Source organism: Uloborus diversus, chromosome 2, assembly GCF_026930045.1.
Source record: "Uloborus diversus isolate 005 chromosome 2, Udiv.v.3.1, whole genome shotgun sequence".
Taxonomy (NCBI): Eukaryota; Metazoa; Arthropoda; class Arachnida; order Araneae; family Uloboridae; genus Uloborus; species Uloborus diversus.
The window spans coordinates 9847400-9867212 of record NC_072732.1 but is presented as its reverse complement, the minus strand read 5'-3'; the positions used below and the strand labels follow the sequence as shown (position 1 = coordinate 9867212).

The following is a 19813-nucleotide window of genomic DNA, read 5'->3' as shown; positions in this document are numbered from 1 at the left end:
CAAATGTCATACTTCGAAAAAAATAAATGTTGAAAATATAAAAATATCATGATATTTTCAAAACAAATACCGGATATATATCGTGATATATATTATGTATATATCGGCTGATGTATATCAGTAAACCTTGTTGCCAACTAAGTAATTTCTGCGTCACTTTGACCAATCATTCTGGCAAATATTAGGATTGTCTTGCAGTTGTAGATATAGCCAACTTAACTACACAATGACAAAGCCATTACATTTTCAGCGTTCCTATTCTGCTCTCTAACCAGCATCCCTTTTTTAAATCACTTTTCGTTAGCATTTGAGCGCAGTTTGTTTTTTGCTTGTGAAATTCTATTTTGTTAAAAGCAACTTGTACGCTTTCAGGGTACTTATGCCACCGTGTACAAAGGCAAAAGTCGCCTCACCGACAAACTGGTCGCCCTCAAGGAGATCAGGTTAGAACATGAGGAGGGAGCACCCTGCACTGCCATTAGAGAAGGTAACGTAGTTCTTTAGCATTATCTTTCATTTTTAATACATCTTTGCAGGATTGTTGTTTACAGCTTATTTATCATCTTTTCCATTCAGTAAGTTACCGCCCTATTGCCAGGGCTAAGGCAGAAATACGTGAAATACACCGCTAGCTCGGTCAATTCCGGTCGAGGATTGCAGTTTCGTGCTAATTAGCACTCATCATCCCGGCATAGGAGTGACCGAGCTGGAGGTGGGAAAACCTCTTAAGGAAGCCTAGAGTGGCAAACAAACTGGTAGCTAATACAGAATCAGCACTGACCAGACGAGTGACCGAAACAATGGTTCGGTTCAACTCGAATATTGAAGGCATGGCACGAAACTGCAGTCCTCGACTGGAATTGACCGAGCTGGCGGTGAATTTCACGTATTTCTGCATTAGCCCTGGCAATAGGGCAGTAACTTACTGAATATACTTGCCTGCCTTCAATATTCGAGTTGAACCGAACCATTGTGTCGGTCACTCATCTGGTCAGTGCTGATTCTGTATTAGCTACCAGTTTGTTTGGTACTCTAGGCTTCCTTAAGACAGAGTGGCGACAGATCAGGGAGATCAGGGAAAAGTCAGGGAACTTTATTAATCAGGGAAAAGTCAGGGAAATATCAGGGAATTTTGAAAAAATAACAAAAAATCAGGGAAAATTGATTTTATGAAGAAAAAATTTTTTTTTTTTGCTATACAAAATTTTGTATCCTAATTCCCTACGCATTTTCCGCCAATTATCAGTTCAAAAAAAAGGCAAATAAATGAGGTGCGATTATACACTGCCGCATAGTTGTAAATCTTTTTTCCTCAACGTCAAAGCATTGAATCTTCCTTATTAACCGCAGGATGAACATCCTAAGATTGCTTCTGTGTCTGTTAGGTTGTTTATTTTACCTAGCTTGAAATTTCCTTTGACACTTTTAATGTGATGTAAAATAAACAACCATACAGGGAAAGAAGAAGCATTCATTAATGCCTTAGCTCCTTTGCCTTTATTCCATTATTTCGAAGTAATTAGCGTACTGTAATCACGATTTCAAGAAGAAATCTTTGATTTTTGAATTAATACTGATAAAAGCTTAAAAGTTATTACTTCTTTGCGTTTTTAATTTAATTGCTAAAATTGAACTTTCAATCAGAAAACTTTGTGTTTTGCCATTTATTTGCGATCGCCGTAATTATAAAGGTTTTCTTTTCTTCAGACTTATTTTTTTTATTCTTATATTTTATAACCAAGTTGTATTATTATTTTATATATTTTGAAATTGACTAATTGCCTTTTTTTTTTTTTTTTTCTGTTTTGGGGTTTTTTTTTTCTTGCATTTCAAAGTCGTTTCATACAAAAGCAATCCAAGATTTTTTAGTTACATACTTAAATCATTTGAAATAACTTGCGTACTTAAGTAAATATTTTTATTTTTTTATTGTTAAAATGCTGTATTCATTCATTAAAACCTATGTTCTAGATTAGAGAAAAGATCCCTATGAATGGATGTCAAAAGGTTTCATCTGTTTTGCATAAATATGTCAATTAGTTATATAAGAATAACTACATTACTTCTATTCTTTCACTCTTACTTGTTACTCTTGCAACAATTATTATACTGTCTGAAAATTTAGTTCAAAATAATTTCAATTACTTTTTAGTTCTACCATAAGTACACATGTTTTTAAGAGTGATTTTAATAGTTTCTTAAAATTCCTATGCTAACTGCTTTCTAGAAGTAAAGTATTTTTTAAAAAATTTCTGATATCTTTCCTTGTAGACTGTTTTGTAGTTTTTTTTTTCAAAAAAATGACTTGATATGTTTTTTTTTACCATTTTGTTAAAAAAGTAGTATCTTTTTAAAATATATCTTTAGTTCATCAACTTTACATAACTTAAAACGTTTAAAATACAGCATTTTATACAAACATACAATGGATTTTAAGTAGAGCAAAGAAAGGAAACCATTATCATTGGTAACGTAAATCAGGGAAATTTGATGAACATAATCAGGGAAAAGTCAGGGAACTTTTTTTCACAGTTCCTGTCGCCACCCTGTAAGAGGTTTTCCCACCTCCAGCTCGGTCACTCTTATGCCGGGCTGATGAGTGCTAATTAGCACGAAACTGCAGTCCTCGGCTGGAATTAACCAAGCTGGCGGTGTATTTCACACCTTTTCCATGTTTGAAAAATTGGGATCTGTTTATAAAAGCAAAAAGTTGTAGACATATTGCACATATGTCTCAAGTTATGTTTTTAAAAAAAGTCCTGTTTTAATACAGAATTATCTTGAGTGTGGTCTGAAACTAAGACTTGCGCATCTGCCAACGCTTTCGATTTTTTCGAAGATTTTCAAACATTAGACCCACTTTCTCATTAGGAATAAATTTTCTCCATTTAACCCAGTTAATTTTGAAGCTGAGCAGTTATTATTTTACTCCGCTAATTCTGAATTGGTAAATGCGAGATGTGTGACATTACCATTATGGGTACCTTTTATCACGAACAAATCTTTTTGTTATGGGTGTTCATTACTGGGGAATTGTCTCAATACTAATGTTCTACTGATACAAAGAGACTGGACCTTGTGCTTTGTTCAGAGTATTAAAAGCTCAGATTGACTGAAAAGTTATCAGGATTCGTGTTTACCCTCCATAACGGGTTTTTTAAGCAACTTCCTCGAAAAATTAGGTCTCAGGGACCCAGAAAACCCAACAGGTAATAACCAGGAAAAAAAATGGAGAAAATGCTAAAGATCTATTTAGTAAGCTTCAATGACTAAGAGAATCAGCAGAAAGAGATTAAAATGACCTTATCCTCTTTATCAGCTATTCAAACACACCCTTATTGTTGACCAGTCAATGGAATTTTAGTGATACTGTTAGCATTTTAGTCAAATTTTCATTTAGATTAGTAAAAAAAAAAGAAATAACCCACTGTTATTTCATCTAAAATACGTTTTTTGCCCCATGCAGATCGCAGATCATGTTCGGACAAATTGCTACGATGTAAACAACATTAAATTGGTAGTGGCTTCATTCGGGTGATTCACTCATCTGAACTGGATTGGGTTTTGGTTAGTTCCTGCATGTGATAACCGTTAGACATTTTTTTAAAGTTTTCGTGAGTGGCAACAGTGCTTGTTATTTTGCATAAGCGATTGAAATTTCGAATGTTGGCTGTTCCACAATGTGGTTTCACGGTATTTAATGCTGCAGGTTTGAGAGCTCTCTCTCTCCCTTATTTTTGTTGTGTGTGTTGTGTGCGCATTCGTGTTGTTCTATCCAGCTCAAATGAAAATGGCTTAATTTTATTGGAATGTTATTTCGTGTAGATGCATCTATTCTAAAGTAATTCGAAATAAGTTTTTAGCGATTTTTGACGAGATGTCGTTTGTTTTAGTATAATGTTATATTTTCGATGTTCCCGTTGAACCGGATTCAATGTAAGTCAAATACATTGTCTAAGAATTAGCTCTGCTAAAATAAAAGGATATTTTTTCTTCGGGACTTTGTTCGTCGTGTGCTTATTTAAACTGTTACTCAGGCTACATATTTCCGACGTCTGAAATGCTTCCTTCAGCCCTAACACTGGTGCTTACAGTGACATCCTGGGCAGAACTCAAGGAGCAAAATTTTGCAAGTTCATAAACAGCCCATTGTACTGTATTCTAAGCATAAGCTCTTCCTCAACTTTTATCTTGAAGAAATTCCTGAAAACAGCAATAAAGACTAAAAGTAAGAGTGGTTTCAATGCAATCTTCAGGATTAATATAAGACAATGTACAGTAAAAATGTAGCTATTGTGCATTCATGTAACCAGAATTACTTCTGAAAATCATTGTTTTGCATCCCAAATTAAAGGAGGGGAGAAAAAAAATGGAGAGCATTCATTTTCCTGATCACGCTAAACACAAAGTTCTGAATTTCACATTTTTCTTGTTAAATTGCTTATGAATACTTGAATTTTATGCAAAAGCACTTCAACCTTAAGCAATAAATAAATACCTTTGTGTCGAGGAATAACAGGAAATATCCAAAGTTGTTTAGCACAAACATTGTATATTTCCTGTTACACTTTAACTTTGTTCTTTTTCTAGTAGTTCATCTCTTTCTGATGGGCTATTTTTATTTGGACTTTCAAGTCAGGTATTGATCAAAATGGCACAAGTCAAATGTACTGATTTAAGATTGCAAATGAGCAATTTTCGCACTCATATGAGAAAATGTTTAGTTTTTGCAATCGTAATTTTTGCGTTGGGTTCATTTGCTTGCGATTTTTATGTAATTGCTAATGCTAATGGGGGGGGGGGGGGGCTGTTCGCTTTTTTCACTAAGAAAAATTTTCAGGAAAGCAAGGGTCAAGGAAGTGCTTTCTGCTTGATCAATCAGAGGCACTTGTTTTTAATTTTATAGTAAAATCCATTTTAAGCTAAATTTTGAGTTAATCTCATTGAAACAGACCAAATAGTTTCTCACATAACTTAGTCTTGCAAGTGTACTATTTGAAAAAAAATTTACAATGATAATCACAGAAAATTAGGGCAAAATTAACCAATATATTTTATTTCATGTTCTTTTTTCCCCCAAGGTATGAATGTTTTTATATTAATCATTTATACGCTAAGATTTTCTGTTTAAAAATTGAGGGACTCATTTTTTCCAGCAAAGGACCCAAATCTATTACATTAATGGGTCCCTGGGACCCAGGTTACATATAGTTGAACGCAAACACTGAGTTATGTTTGTTGAGCTTGCAAAAAATTTTTGATTTTTTTTTTCTGTGGTAGCTATTTAACTGTTCTTAAAAAATAAAATACAAAAAAAATAACTTTCATCATTCATCTTAAAATATAACAAAACCTGAGTAAATATTATTTTAAAAATTTTTTTAGAACACCTTGAGAAATTTTAAACATTGGAAAAAGTGATATTTGAAGAATAATATTTTATTCTATTGATTTACTGTGAACAGCACTTCAAAAACTGTCATGTGTTGTGTTTTGTTTGCTGTTTCATGATTTTTTTAAATTCAAATCAAGCTACTTTTTAAGAATGCCTACATTATTTTGGCATTAAATGTTAAAATGTATGGACTATTTCAGCAGTCTACAAAATACTCTTTTTGTTTTACATGTGTTTGGGAGCTGTTTTTGGAAAGTTACCTCATTTGAATATATTTTCTTGTAAAATAAAAAACAACTTAAAAAAGCAAATTGCAGATAACTGCAGACATGTCTTCGCTATTCTTAGTTTTTTAGCTGCCTGCTTATCTAGCTCTTGGCTTTTGTCCGATGTCTATGCAAGGACGTCCACAAGCTTATTTGTTTTTCTTTTAAAATGTTGTTCCTTGTAACACCGAAACACGTGTCTGCAGTAAGCTGCAATTGTGTAATCTGACATTATTTCTTATTTTACTTGCGTTTTCCTGTATTTTATACTTTACAACAGTTTTTCAAAAATCACTACATCTCTAAGCAATTGGAAAATCTTAGGGGAAGCAAAAACCTGCGCTTTGCATTTTTTGTTTTTAAATTATACTTACATATTCACTTATTTATGTACTGCATTGCCAGGTTGTTGCTTTAATTCTAAAATTCAAAGAAATAGTTGAGAGAAAATAGCATTAGTAAAATTTTTACTTGATTTTGTTTTGCCAAAACCTTTTAGCATTGGCTTTTGGTTTTCGGTATTCCCCCCAAATGTTATTCAGTGTCAAGTTCCCGGAAAAAAAAGCCTTTTTTTTTGTTACTTTCCTAAATTTTGCTTTGTGTGAGGAATGGTCAAATGATACTGCTGAAAATCATTGATCTGTTGAAACAGCATAAAGCAAGGTTTCTGTATAAAGAAATTTTTTCTAAAAATTGTCTTTTTTTTTTTTTTTTGTAGTTTTGTCTTTCCTTACATATTATTGCTTGCAAAGTATGTTTTAAGACTTATAGGACTCTTATACAGAAAAAGAGGGGAATTGAAGGGCTAGGAAATAAAAAGCAAATTTATTTTTGTTGGTGATGCCACTGCTTTAAAAATACAAGAAAATAATACAGAGTTTGTATATTCTAATGAGTCAGACTTTTAAAAAGCTGTTAAAAACTTTGTGTATTATTCAAACTTTCAAACTCAATACTATAAGCTATTTTGAGCCGTATGGTATTACAAATGAAACATAACAATTGAAAAATACACATCTATGCAGTGGCATTTCCATAGAGTATACCCCATATACGCTGTATACTCTCAAACATTTTTTAGGCATGTAGCGTATAACCTCAAGCTTAAAAAATTTGCATATTATGACATTATGTATATGATCGCATACGCATATTGTGCGTAATGGATTACTGGGAGTATACTCTCAAAAAAATTGATGGGAACATCACTGCATCTACGTCTTTTTTGTTTCTAATTCTTGTCTGCGTCCTAAATGTCTTAAAGTTATTTTGGTAACATGCCACTGCATAATTGTGTACGCTTGCATAGTCTCATGGGAGTCCTGTATTGTCCAGCCAGCATTGTTTATGCATTATTTATTGTTGTTGTATACTAAAAGTAATTTTAGAAGTGATGAAAGTATACTCATTTTGAAACCCTCCTCCCATTTTGTTTATAAGTTTCAGTTCCCTGCATCCTGTCCAGAATGAATGTGTAAGATGTTAAGTACAGCCATTTGGGCGTGTCTCGAAAAAATGTCCCATACATAACGCTAAGTTTTTTATTTCATTCACGTAACAATTAATTAAATACGGAATTAACTTTTATGCTTTGATAGTATATTAAAGCATGTATTATTCCCCAACAGCATTATTTTTAGAAGGCTTTGGTTAACTAGAAAAAACGAACTTAGCATTACGCACTGGACATCTTTTCGAGAATCGCCCATTTCTTGTTCACTGCATTCCGTATGGGAAGGGGATAAGAGACGGTTTTTAGAAAAGAATAAAACTATTTGCGACTTAGTGCAGTACTTTATGGCAGTTCTCATTTGCCTTTTCTAATGTGATTTATTTTTTCTTACAGTTTCTCTTCTGAAAGATTTGAAGCACCATAATATTGTTACTCTTCACGATATCATCTATACAGAAAAGTCACTAACACTAGTTTTTGAATATCTGGTGAGATCACTTGTTTCTGTTTCATTATGGTTTGCCTATCATGTTGTATACAATTTTATATTTAACAGGAATTATTTATTCATTTTGAAAAATATACAGTCGGATCCTGACTTACGCGAGGGATGCGTTCCAAGACCCCTCCTGTAAGTCGGAATTTCGCATTGTGGAACAACGTATGTTTATAAATTTTTTATAAGCATACCCAATTATTTCAGACATGTGTTAACACTCCTCAAATTGTTTCAAACCATTTATTAGCTATATATTACCGTATGTTTTATAAAGAACTAACTTCTTACTGTACTATTTAACATGATTACTCTGTTATGAAGCACAAAATCAATGATCAATAAGATACATGTACTTTAAGAGTAGGGTACTTACAGAAAGAACATTACTGCATTATAGTAGAACTGAACAGTAGATATCGTAATTTTAATTATAATTTTAAAAATTATGAAGTTTATGCAGTGAGGGAGCACCACTATTTCTGGCCTGGCTTCTATTTTCATGATGTTTGTATTTTGCTCAGACACTACTCTGCGAGCTTCATTATTAAAACTAAGGTCTGAACTTTTGCGGATTTCCTTTTCTTGAACTTTAATTGTACGTATTGAAGATTAACTCATACCTAATTGTCGTGCTACCTTCGAGGCGCTTTATAATTGTTTAAGCATGGAGAATCTTTACCTTTTCTTGCATTGTCAGAAACTTTCTGTTTTTCTTTCCACTTTTGCTAACTTGAGATGAAAGTCCTTGTTTGAGAATCATTCTGTTTTATCAACGTTCATAAGAAGGGAAAAAAAACGTTTAAAATCGGAGCAGTAATTTGTATCAACTAAAGCAAAGCGTTGTTTAGACTAATACACAATGTGTGAACTTCCGCTGTCAGTGATGCTAAAAGGATGAAAGTCTATTCACGTAACCAATATTTAGTGTCAACAAAGCCCATTCTAATGCTCCGCTGCTTCTTTCCAAAAAATTTCATGTTGCAAGGGAGTAATTTGCGGCAGCAATAAAAAATTCATTACTCATCAAAAACTCGCGTTATAGCCATTTCGCGCAAGTCGGATCCCGTTACATTTTGTTTTTCTTTCCACTTTGGGAATGTTTACTGCATGGAAGACAACAGTGGTATCACTCACTTACGTGACAATTCTGTACATTAAGGCATAACTTATATTATCCCAAAAATAATGATTTGCTGTTTAATGCTGCATTGTGTGAAGCATCTTATTGAGTCATAACAACGTAATTGTATATTTAAAAACAATCCTTTACTATTACTTACCAGTGCTATAAGAAAATGAGTCCCAATTTTTGTGTGCAACAGACGAAGGTATTTATGCTCTCCTACAAAGTGCACTGAATTCTCCATAGCTCGAAATCCTGAGGAGTAGCTAAAACAGAGTAACCGGTAGTTGCAGTTATCCGAAGTCCCTTTCCCTGCCTTCTTAAGAATAATTTTGTTTTTCTTTTTTAGAAGTAGTGAATAACGTATGAACTATAACACTTATGGTTTGGATTATTAGCACTATGCCAAAATATCATAACAAGAAATAAATTTCATTAAGATGCTTCAAAAAAGGAAGTTTTTTTGACTTCTTACATTTTTTGTCGCATCTTAAAAGCCATTAAGTTTGTATGTTGTTGCCCAAATTTCTTTTCTTTTGATTTTAGTTTGTATTGCTTTTAAATGTCTTTTTGTCCTAAAAAAATATTATTTTGAGTCACCCAGAAAATAAAGGCTCATTTTTTTTTCCAAAATATTAAGTTCCTCAAAGATTAGCTAGCTATAAAATGTGAGGTTCTCAGCCATGGCAAAAAGTAACTCTAATCGGCTATCCCATGCAGTATACTGACAGCTCAGCTATCCCATCCAGAGACTGCATTGTATGAAGCATTTTATTTTTATGAATTCATCAGCCTGGGATCGGTAGTAACCGAGCTGGCGTCAGATGGTATCTCATTGCAGCCGAGAGTGCCAAGAAATCAGTAGATAAAGTACATTTGTGTCTCCAGCTAGAGTCCGCAGACATGGTGCAGTTACTCGTAAATTAGGACCACTATATCTTGAATTTTTCTTTATCCCGGAAATTCCAGACTGGATTGTAAACTAGTAGATTAAATACTATTATCGATGTTGAAGAAAATATTTTTGAATATATTAAATCAATGTTGATCAGTATTTTAATAAGAAGCTGATACAGGCGCCCATTTTAGGGGGGGGGTCATGCCAAGGAATGCCCCCCCCCCTCGAACGAACCGATGGTTTTGAGTACGGAAAAGTTCTAAAACTGCATGGGTGTCAATAAACAGCACCAAATCGACCAAGAATAGAGTATCTAGTAGGACATAAACATTACAAATTAGTTTCATAAACAATGGAAAAAAGTGTTTTTTCAAATAATTACTTTAAAAAATAATTAATGAATTTAAAACGCTACTTAAATCATTCACATTTTATTCATAAGGTGTGTTATTCACACAGTGTGTACAGATACCGTTTTCAATTGGTTTATGGGGGGGGGGGAGTCATGACCCCCATGACCCTCCCTTTGTATCCGCCACTGATTTCATTTTAGACTAGTGTGTAATTACTTAATTCTGAATGTTTTTCCCTTCTCTGCATATTTTTGGGCTGGTGATATGACACACCACTGTGTATTAGAAGCTCTCAATAAATGATGTCACAATATTTTTCAGTTTTTGACTCTCCTCTCCTCTTAAATCACAAAGTTTCACACTTCACCTTATCCCCTCCCCCTTTCATAGTCTTATAAAAATAGCGTGATATGACACTTCTTGCTAGCTCCTCTCTCTCTCTTGTTACTTATAATTTCATGGACCCCCTTGCCACCTCAGAGCTCGACTTCATTTGTGTACAGCCCCTTTTAGACTTATGAGTTTTCCCTACACTTTTAATTCTCATTATGATAATGAAAGCTGAATAAAAGGCCTTTTGTCCCTTTTTTTTTTAAATTTTAAAATAGTTTTAGATGACCCTAATTTTATTTGTAGCAATTATGAAACTAATTCTTGTAATTATTCTTTTTTTCATTCTGTTTTACAGAGGAGAGATCTGAAAACGTATATGGAAGATGTGGGTAGAATACAAGCATCAAATGTTAGGGTGAGTGCTTCATTTGTTTATTATTATTGCATACGTTTTTAGAACCAAACTTGCAACAACGTTTTGTAAGTACTTTTTTTTAAATTTGAAATGCAACATAGAATATGCTAAAAATTAAAATAACTAAAGCAAGCAATATTTCAACAGCTGAAAATATTTGTTTAATATTTGATGTTGATTATTATCTATTCTAATCTATTTAAAGTTTTGCTTTTCTTCATGAGAAATAATTGTCTCGAGAGCTTTAACTGACACACAGGCAATTTTCTCAAGAGGTCCTTCTGCCCCCCCCCCCCAAACCCCTTTTTTAGTTTTAAGTCCTTAAAGTGCATTTTTGCAAAATCTGATCTGCCCCTCCCCCTCCTTTTTTTTTCTTTTTCTTAAAAAATTGAAGTTTTATTTTGAATTTTCCCTGTAGCCTCTTTTATCTGTTTGTATTTTTTCTAATTTTTTTTTCTTTGAATTTACTGTTTAATCAGTGATGTTGAAATTTTAGTTCCCTTAAAAAAATTGATAGAGGTCTCATTTCGGTCGCTTTGTTTTTAGAATGTCTTTGGGACCAAGCTAAAAATTGGTTGGAAATCCTTTGCAGATTTCAATAATCTGGTAGTTATTTACGCTGCTTACTGTTGTACAAAAATTTGAAATCATACCGAAATTCATTTGCATTGAATTGAACAATTTTATGCGTCTCAGTGTTTGATTAAAAGTTGAGTTGTTGGTACTGAAATAAAAATTTAAACAGTGACATTTTTATTTTTTAATTTTGAAAAAAAAAAAAAAAACATACAACTATCTTGGTTCCAAAACACCCCGTACTGAATTTTTTAAAGGTCAATCTAAAATGTAGAGAAGAGACATACATGGATGCAGTGGCGTAGCTAGGGCTCCCCAAAGTTAGTCTTACATTCAACCAATTACAAGAATCATTGAAAACATATATTTCAAAAATAAATCTAGATTTTTGAGGTGTTACTGAAAATATAACTAAAAAAATTTAATGGGCCGCCAAATCTCCCCCACTCCCCTTTTTTTACCTTTCAAAAGTCTGGATGACCCCCTCTCCCCTCAAAACCATCGGCTAGCTACACCACTGCATGGATGGATTGCGGTTTTTATTTATACCGATTGCATTTAAATTTCATCATATGCGCTTAAGTTTCTTTTTAATGTATTGAGATGTAATTAAAATAATGTAATTTATGAATAAAATAAAATAAAAATATGTACTTAATGAAGGGGATTACAAATTTATAAATCTTTATTTGCTCTTGTCAAAAATATATCAAAATAGTTTCATTAAATGCTTTGTGAGATTGTTTAAATTAAAAGAATGTTTTTTGTCAAAAAGCAGTTTCCTCTTTTCTCATGTGTCTTGAAAAACTCCTCAACATTGTTATTTCAACATATTTTAAATATCTAGATTTTTTTTTTTTTTTTTTGAGTAATGTTTTATGTTACAAAATTTTCTTTTTCTCCAGTTAAGGTGTCGGAAATGTATTCAGCATATGAAAGCCACTGTTTTTTCATTTAGCAAAAACTCTTTTAAAATAAAGGATTTCCTGCAGAATTCACAGAAACTGATCTTTTTTTAAATCTGAATGTGAAAAGGTTCAACTTTTTTGCCTTGTAAATTGCAAAGAATTTTAATTGTTAATAATTTGAAACTTACAATCAAATTGTTGCCAAAGTATATTTACACTGCATTGAAGAGTACAATATGCATACTCATTTTGTGAAGCATTATAATGTTGCTTATTGTACTAAATTTGGTGGGGTTATCATTATTGTTCTTTGTAAGATTGCATGATAAACCTGTCGGATCCAAAATGAATTTTGAATCAAGGAGATTTCCATATAAAAAGAAGAAATTGGTTCATAAAATAAATGAAAAGAAAATTAAAAATATAAAAGGAGAAAATAAAAGTGAAAACCAGTAAATCTTTTTTAAATATTGTTTGAGAAGCAATATTTTAAATTATGAATTGCCGATTCCATATTTAGTACAGTGCCCGTCACCTATTAAAATCACATTTGTTCTCTGGACATTTGATTTCTTAAGCCTGCATTAATTTTTTCTTCTAAGGGCCCTTAAAACTCCTAAATTTTTGTTTTAACCTCCTGATTTTTCTCCTCTCCTCCTGAAAATAATTTTCAACAACAATCGCTAATTTTAATTCCATGTCATCTCCGTTTAGGCAGCCATATTGAATCACTGGCAACCAATCAAAATTCTCGTATTATACAGATCACCCAGTGCTTTTCGCAAAGACATGGGGTGTGTTCGAACCGACTGACCTGTTACTCTGTTCAAACATGCCCATTACAGTTGCTGATTGTAACTGCCACTAGACAACGAACCAAGAGCATGTGCTAGATTTTGTGTTAAGAGCAACAGCTTTTAAGCATATTTTCTATATTACTAATTAGTAGTGCTATTGCTATTTTGTAGCATATTTAGTACTGATAATATGCTGATACATCTAATATTTTGTATAATTTTTTTTTTTGATTGAATAGTGTGTGAAAAAAAAAAAACTAAACGATTTAAAATTTTACAGCAAATTAGATCAAATGTTACTGAAACTAATTTTCTTGTAAAAACGGCTCATGTTATTACTCCTGAAAATTTTGCTTTTGACTCCTGAAAACTCCTGAAATTCATTTTGTCTGGAAGAGTATGAACCTTGTGTTTATTAAGAAGAGCTGGTTATCATAGTCTTTTGGCAGTCATTAAGAATTTTTCTCTAATTCTTTGCAGAGCATTAACGCATCCATGATCCCTTGTGTCATTTCCATGATAGAATCTTCCTTCACTAACACATTAGAAAGATCATTTCTATCTGTGTAGGAATGGCTCAAAGTTTTCAATGTGAACCTTTTTGGTTGTGTGTCATCGATGTCGGTATCCTCGTTGGTTTTTGGCCTCCTTTGTCACTCCTAAAAGCTCTTCTTTTAGTGGATTCTGAACTGTGAGAGTTTAATAACTTTACTTCTGAAAAGAGTTCTGGAGCCAATCGCATGAAATGTCTCCAGTGCCCAAGCTCGATTATTAGCATTCCAAAATGCAGTTTATTATGCGTAATCTGCAGTCTTTCAGAGCTTGGATTTTGAAAGAGGGGAAAATGTTACCTGTTTTGCATTTCCGCATCCATGTAAAATCAAAACTCATCTGCGTAAAATAAACCCGCATAAAACGAGGGTATACTGTACTTGAAAAGTGCTTGAAAAAATGTTTACCAAGAACATTTTTCTGTATCTTTTGATTCTATTTTTTTTCCTTTCAGTTATTTCTTTTTCAATTGCTGAGAGGGTTAGCTTATTGCCATCGAAGGAAAATTCTTCACAGAGATCTCAAACCTCAAAATTTATTAATAAATTCCTTCGGAGAGTTGAAGCTGGCAGACTTTGGTGAGTGTCAGCAAAGTGTTCAATTTTTATGTAAATAATTCATATATATATATATATATATATATATATATATATATATATATATATGCTAATCTTTGTATTCAATTATTTAGGCTTGGCGAGGGCGAAATCGATCCCGACAAAAACATATTCATACGAAGTGGTGACACTGTGGTGAGTTCATGATTACACTCTTTAGATTTTATTCTTTTTTTTTTAATTTAAGAATAAGATTGCTTAGTTATAGGCTGGTTGAAAAACACTATTGTTTTGATAGGATGAAACAGTAAAAATGAACTGAAAAGGCTTATTAATTAGTTAAGAAAAGTGCACTTGCTTCGTATACCCGATTTACTAAATTTGAAATATATATTTGCATTTCGGAAAAGTGGTTTGATAAGCTAGTAGTCATTTCTCAATTTAGAGTTTCATTAAAATTAAAAAAAAAAAAACTTTAGTGTGAAGTTTATATCCAAGGCAATTTTAGTTACATTGAATTCATCCTGTTTAATTATTTGCAGAAGAGATGCAACCCTTATATTTAAACTGATTAGTTATTGTCTTTTTCTAGGTACAGGCCGCCTGATGTTTTGCTGGGTTCGACGGATTATTCCACTTCTATCGATATGTGGTAAGTACTCTATTGATCCCCCCCCTTTTTTTTTTTTAAATTTCCTATGTATCAACTGTTGACTCTAAACTAGTGCTGCCAAAATGGACTCATCACCAAATCTCAGGAATGAACTGCATTTTTTATGACTGTTCATTAGGAAAAAAAATTAAAACCCCTCCAGCACAAGGACATTTACTTTGAAAGAAAATTTGCAAAGTTGAGAACATTAAAAGCGATTAAAATGGGCAAATAGTCATAAGCATGGCAGTTTTTTATGGTTTAAAAGCAACCTCTATCCCTCTGCAAAAAAAACGTATTTATGCTGAAGAGACATTCAACAAATTCTGAACTTTTTTCAGGGTTCTTTTCATCCATCGGCATATTTCTTTGCAATAAAAAAAAGGTTCCATTTTAAATGATGTGTGGCAGGAACTGGACTACAAATTGCATTTATGCATGCCCTGTGACCAAGGGTTCACACAAAGAACTCATGTTATGTAAATGAAGCTTAAATTGTTTCTGTATTCCCTCCAATGAACTTTGCAGTATTAGTTTGAGTGATTTTGCTATAGCCTTCGTAACCCCAAAGAGAATTATGTATAATTCTATATAAATATAATGCCAACATTGACTTTGCATTTGTAGACCTACTGGAGTGTAAAGTGTAAAATCATTCAACATTTTTTCACTGTGTGATCTTCAAACAATGATGTCTATACAATGATTTGAAACCAAAAAGTCCTCAACACATTTTTAAAATTCATAGAAAAGCAACAAATTGCCATATCATTATACGGTTTCGGCTATAATATTTAAATATTCAAAAAAAAAAAAAAAAAAAAAAATTATGACATCTTTAAAACAAAAAGGAGAAAAATATATATAAGTAATAAAAATTTTTACTGTGATGATACAGCAATCAATGTAAATTATTTATAATTACACCTTTTTCTTTCTTTCTATTTTGTCCATGATATCATGTAAAGTTCTTGAACCTGTGAAGTAATACAGCACAAACCGCACATTCATACGACAATTTGTTGCTTTTCTATGAATTTTTAAAATGTGTTTAGGACTTTTCGGACACCCTGTACAGTTTACCCCTTTACAATCAGATAATTTTCAAGAAAGCGGTCATAAAAGTGTCTATTTTTTTAATTTAAGAAAATGATATAGAAATAAGTGTTTGAACAGCATGTGCTTTCGTTTTTTCATTTTCAGTATATTTTAGATTGAAATTTTAAAAAAATTCAAAATTTTATGAAAAGTCAACAAGCAATCAGCGAAAATTTTAGAAATACAGTAAAACCTGTGAAGTTGACCACCCTTGTAAGTTGACCGCTTTTTTCAGGCACGGAATTAGCCCTTATCATATAAATCAGCCTTTGTAAGTTGACCACCTGTTTAAGTTAACCACTTAAGTAGTGCACCGCAAGTGGTCAACTTACACAGGTTTCACTGTACGTCTTTTCTACATTAAAAAATAATTTTATTAATGTTTTGTGTAATATAAGTGAAGATAAGTAAATTTTTCTTGTTTGGTAAATTTCAAAGCTTGAGATATAGAGACCAACATCACAATCTGGTAAGTTAGAACCGAATTTCCTTTCTTCATCTCTGCAATTACATTTAAAATGGACTGGTGCTGCCATCTTGTGTATAAAGAGAGAAATAAAATGTATTCCGGGCAAAATAAATGAATTGGTTTTAATAGGGGTCGTGTTAATATTGCACACCCCAGCACGGCGCTATCACGGGAGCGAGAAATGGAGGTCGAAACCCCAGCAAGGCATAGACACGGGAGCGAGCGGGAAGGGGTTAATTTTGTGTTTTAAAATTCATTTCTCCTTGTATTCCTGTTTTTTTTAAATGATTTGTACTACCATCAAGGTTTAGCGGTTCTATTTAACAATTTTTTTTTTTCGAGATGCATTTTAAAGTTGGCTCTCGATTCAACGACTTTCAAGGGACCACAAAAAGTTTTCCTTCGGGAGAATGCAACCTTAAATAGAATGCTTTTAAAACTACAGTGGAGTATCCAGGACCGCGGTGAAAAATCGTCTTTAAATAGAGAAAGTCGTTAAACAGAGAGTTTACTGTATTTGATTCCATGAAATTAACACCCAGATTGCTCGTTTTGAGGCCTAGATATTTATCTTAGTCATCATGAAGCCTGACTTCAAACAATCATTTCTAACACTGAAAGTTTATTTTGCTGACCTCTTCCAGGGGCGTGGGTTGCATCTTCTTCGAGATGGGAGACGGGAGGCCCCTGTTCCCAGGCTCCACCTCCAAGGACCAGCTGCACCACATCTTCAGGGTCCTGGGGAGCCCCCCCACGGTGGACTGGCTGGGGTCCTCCAGCCCCGAAGAATTCTCCCCCGAAGAACTCCTCTCCTACGAGCGACAGCCCTTCGCCCTCAACAACAACAAGTGTGATGTCGACCTACTAGAAAAGTTCCTCAAGGTGAGTCCCTCTCTGATAAAGCTTTGAGGGATGGACATTGTGGCGTACAACTTCGAGAATATTCTGCCGTCTGCAGGTAAATGGCAGCATCTGCCAGTGTTGCCAGATGGTCAAATCCAGATTTCCCCAATGCCCTTCCAATGTTCCCCCAAAAAGCAGTGTTTTCTATCAAAATTCCCCAAACTCAAAAATTATTTTTCCACTAATATTTTCATAAAATGAATCAACTTCCTCTAATATTTCTGCCTCTTGAAAAAAATTTTTTCCCCCAAATAGCCAAATTTTCTTATAAAATTCCCCAACTTTTTTTTTCTTCCCATTTTTGTTCTTTTTTTTGGTCTTTATCTTTCTTTATCTTTATTAATAATAAAGCTGAAAGTCTCTCTGTCTGGATATCTCTCTGTACGGATCTCTTTCTGTCTGTCAGGTTCTCTATGACGCTCATAGCGCCTAGACCGTTCGGCTGATTTTCATGAGATTTGGCAAAGAATTAGTTTGTAGCATGGGGGGTGCACCTTTAAGCGATTGTTCGAAAATTCAATTTTGCTCTTTTTCTATTCCAATTTTAAGAACATTTTCCCGAGCAAAATTATCATAAGATGGACGAGTAAATTACCAAGTTATCATAACGTGGAAATGTACCCTGAGCAAGCCAATTGTCGAGAAACTCATCATGCATTATTTGTAAATGTACAAGGGAACCAAAAGACCTTTCGATTTTCTACTACAGGCAAAGCCGTGCGGGTGCCACTAGTCATAAATACAAGCGGCTGAAAGAGAGATAAGAAATAACCAAATATATTTTTTCTACTCGCATTTATTACTTTGCTTCTGTATATACATTTAAACTATGATTTTCGTATATATTTATCCAAGAATCACACATTTTTTTACCTGTTTCATGTATCAACTAGTTACTCACGCAGAACATTAATGCGAATTCGTAGCATAATATTCCACACAACGTGAAATGCGAATTCCATAAAGTTGAGCAAAGCTAACTCAACGCTGTTTGATACAATGTTCCCATCCCACTACTCCTTAACACGAATTTAAACACGAAAAAAATTCTCTTTTCCCGAGGGTTTTTTTTCCCCCAGGTTTTCCCCAAGGAAAAAAAAAATTCCCAAACGAATGCCCCTCAAAACCCACTCCCCCAAAATTTCCCCAGAGAGCACCAGATTTCCCCAAAATGAGGAAATTTTCCCCAATCTGGCAACACTGGTATCTGCCGAAATGGGTTTTCGAGATATTTGAAGAAATGTGTGTTTGGTTCAATACTAACAGTAGGAAAATGTTGGAATTAGACCTTTCTTTTTGCGCCTTTTTTTTTAGCGGAACCCAAATAAGCCATCTTGTATAACAAAGATAACATACAATAGATGACAAAAATGCAAAAAAAATGAAAAATGAAAAATTTGCAGCTGCTGCCCTTTAACTGCACACTGCAGTATTAATGTCAATGTTGAATGTGTTACTTTTTTCTTGTTTATTCCTTCTTCTTTATTGACTTTACCAATCTAATCCTGTAAAACAAAGCTTGTTTTTGTCCAGTTTTTTTTTTTTTTTTTAATTTTTCTATCGACATTTTATTTCCCTACACAAGCAATAAAATGCACACATGCAATATTCTGACAGCCTGCATATACCATCCAGAGACCAATGCTGTCAGTGTATTGCATGTGCTTCTGCCTTAGCCCTGTCTAGTTACTGTTTGACAACATACGTGTTTTCCGTCTAATTATATTGTTGCTTTTCTTCTTTAACTCCTCCTACGTGCAACATTTTATGCAATTTAATCTTTATACATAAAGGGCTACTTCTTTATGGATGTCCGGGGTAAACTGCAAAACTACTGGACGGATTTTAACCATTTTTCACCATAGATAGCTACATTATCAGGGAGCAACTTAGGCTATAATTTATTCCTTAAAAACTTAGTTTTAAAAAGCTATGGTGGAAAACAGTAAATTTCATGTAATTCCCCCATGTTATGATTAAATATAAAATCCATTGTTAGGAAAATTCGTTGCCTAACAACAGCAATATTAAAAGTAATCACAATGAAAATTTTGAATCAAGGCTTCTCTGGAGCAAGCATGACATTTATTGCGTTCTTGGGAATTACATCCTCATCTTTACACATAAAGGGCTACTTCTGTCTGGATGTCCGGGGTAAACTTCAAAACTACTGGACGGATTTTAACCATTGTTTCACCATAGGTAGCTATATTATCAGGGAGCAACTTAGACTACAATTTATTCCTTAAAAACTTAGTTTTAAAAAGTTATGGTGGAAAACAGTAAATTTCATATAATTTTTCCATTAAATGATTAAATTTGCAACTCCAATAAACTTTAGGGGGCACAGCAGACACTGTCTAATGGCGGATGAAAAGGTAAAACAAACAAATGCCGTAACTTATAACTTGCTTTGACACTTAATGAATGACAGTAACTCTTCAATGTGCTTGTGAGAAGCTTTCTTTTCTATTCTTCCGAAGGTACGTTACACAACAAACTGCTTGAAGCCTGTAATTTACCCCTAAGAAAACATGTGGAATGGAATGTTTTACCTTTTTCTTTA

General features: G+C 33.4%; 1 protein-coding gene across 1 annotated transcript in view; it reads left to right on the top strand.

The window, feature by feature from the left end:
• Window positions 1-19813, top strand: part of LOC129217791 (cyclin-dependent kinase 17-like) — a 71087-nt gene that overhangs the window by 29039 nt on the left and 22235 nt on the right. The window contains exons 2-8 of the mRNA XM_054852133.1: window positions 373-487; window positions 7508-7602; window positions 10676-10735; window positions 14023-14146; window positions 14260-14320; window positions 14718-14777; window positions 16989-17226. Of these exons, the coding sequence (XP_054708108.1) occupies window positions 373-487; window positions 7508-7602; window positions 10676-10735; window positions 14023-14146; window positions 14260-14320; window positions 14718-14777; window positions 16989-17226 (753 nt within the window). The remainder of the gene's footprint in view (window positions 1-372; window positions 488-7507; window positions 7603-10675; window positions 10736-14022; window positions 14147-14259; window positions 14321-14717; window positions 14778-16988; window positions 17227-19813) is intronic.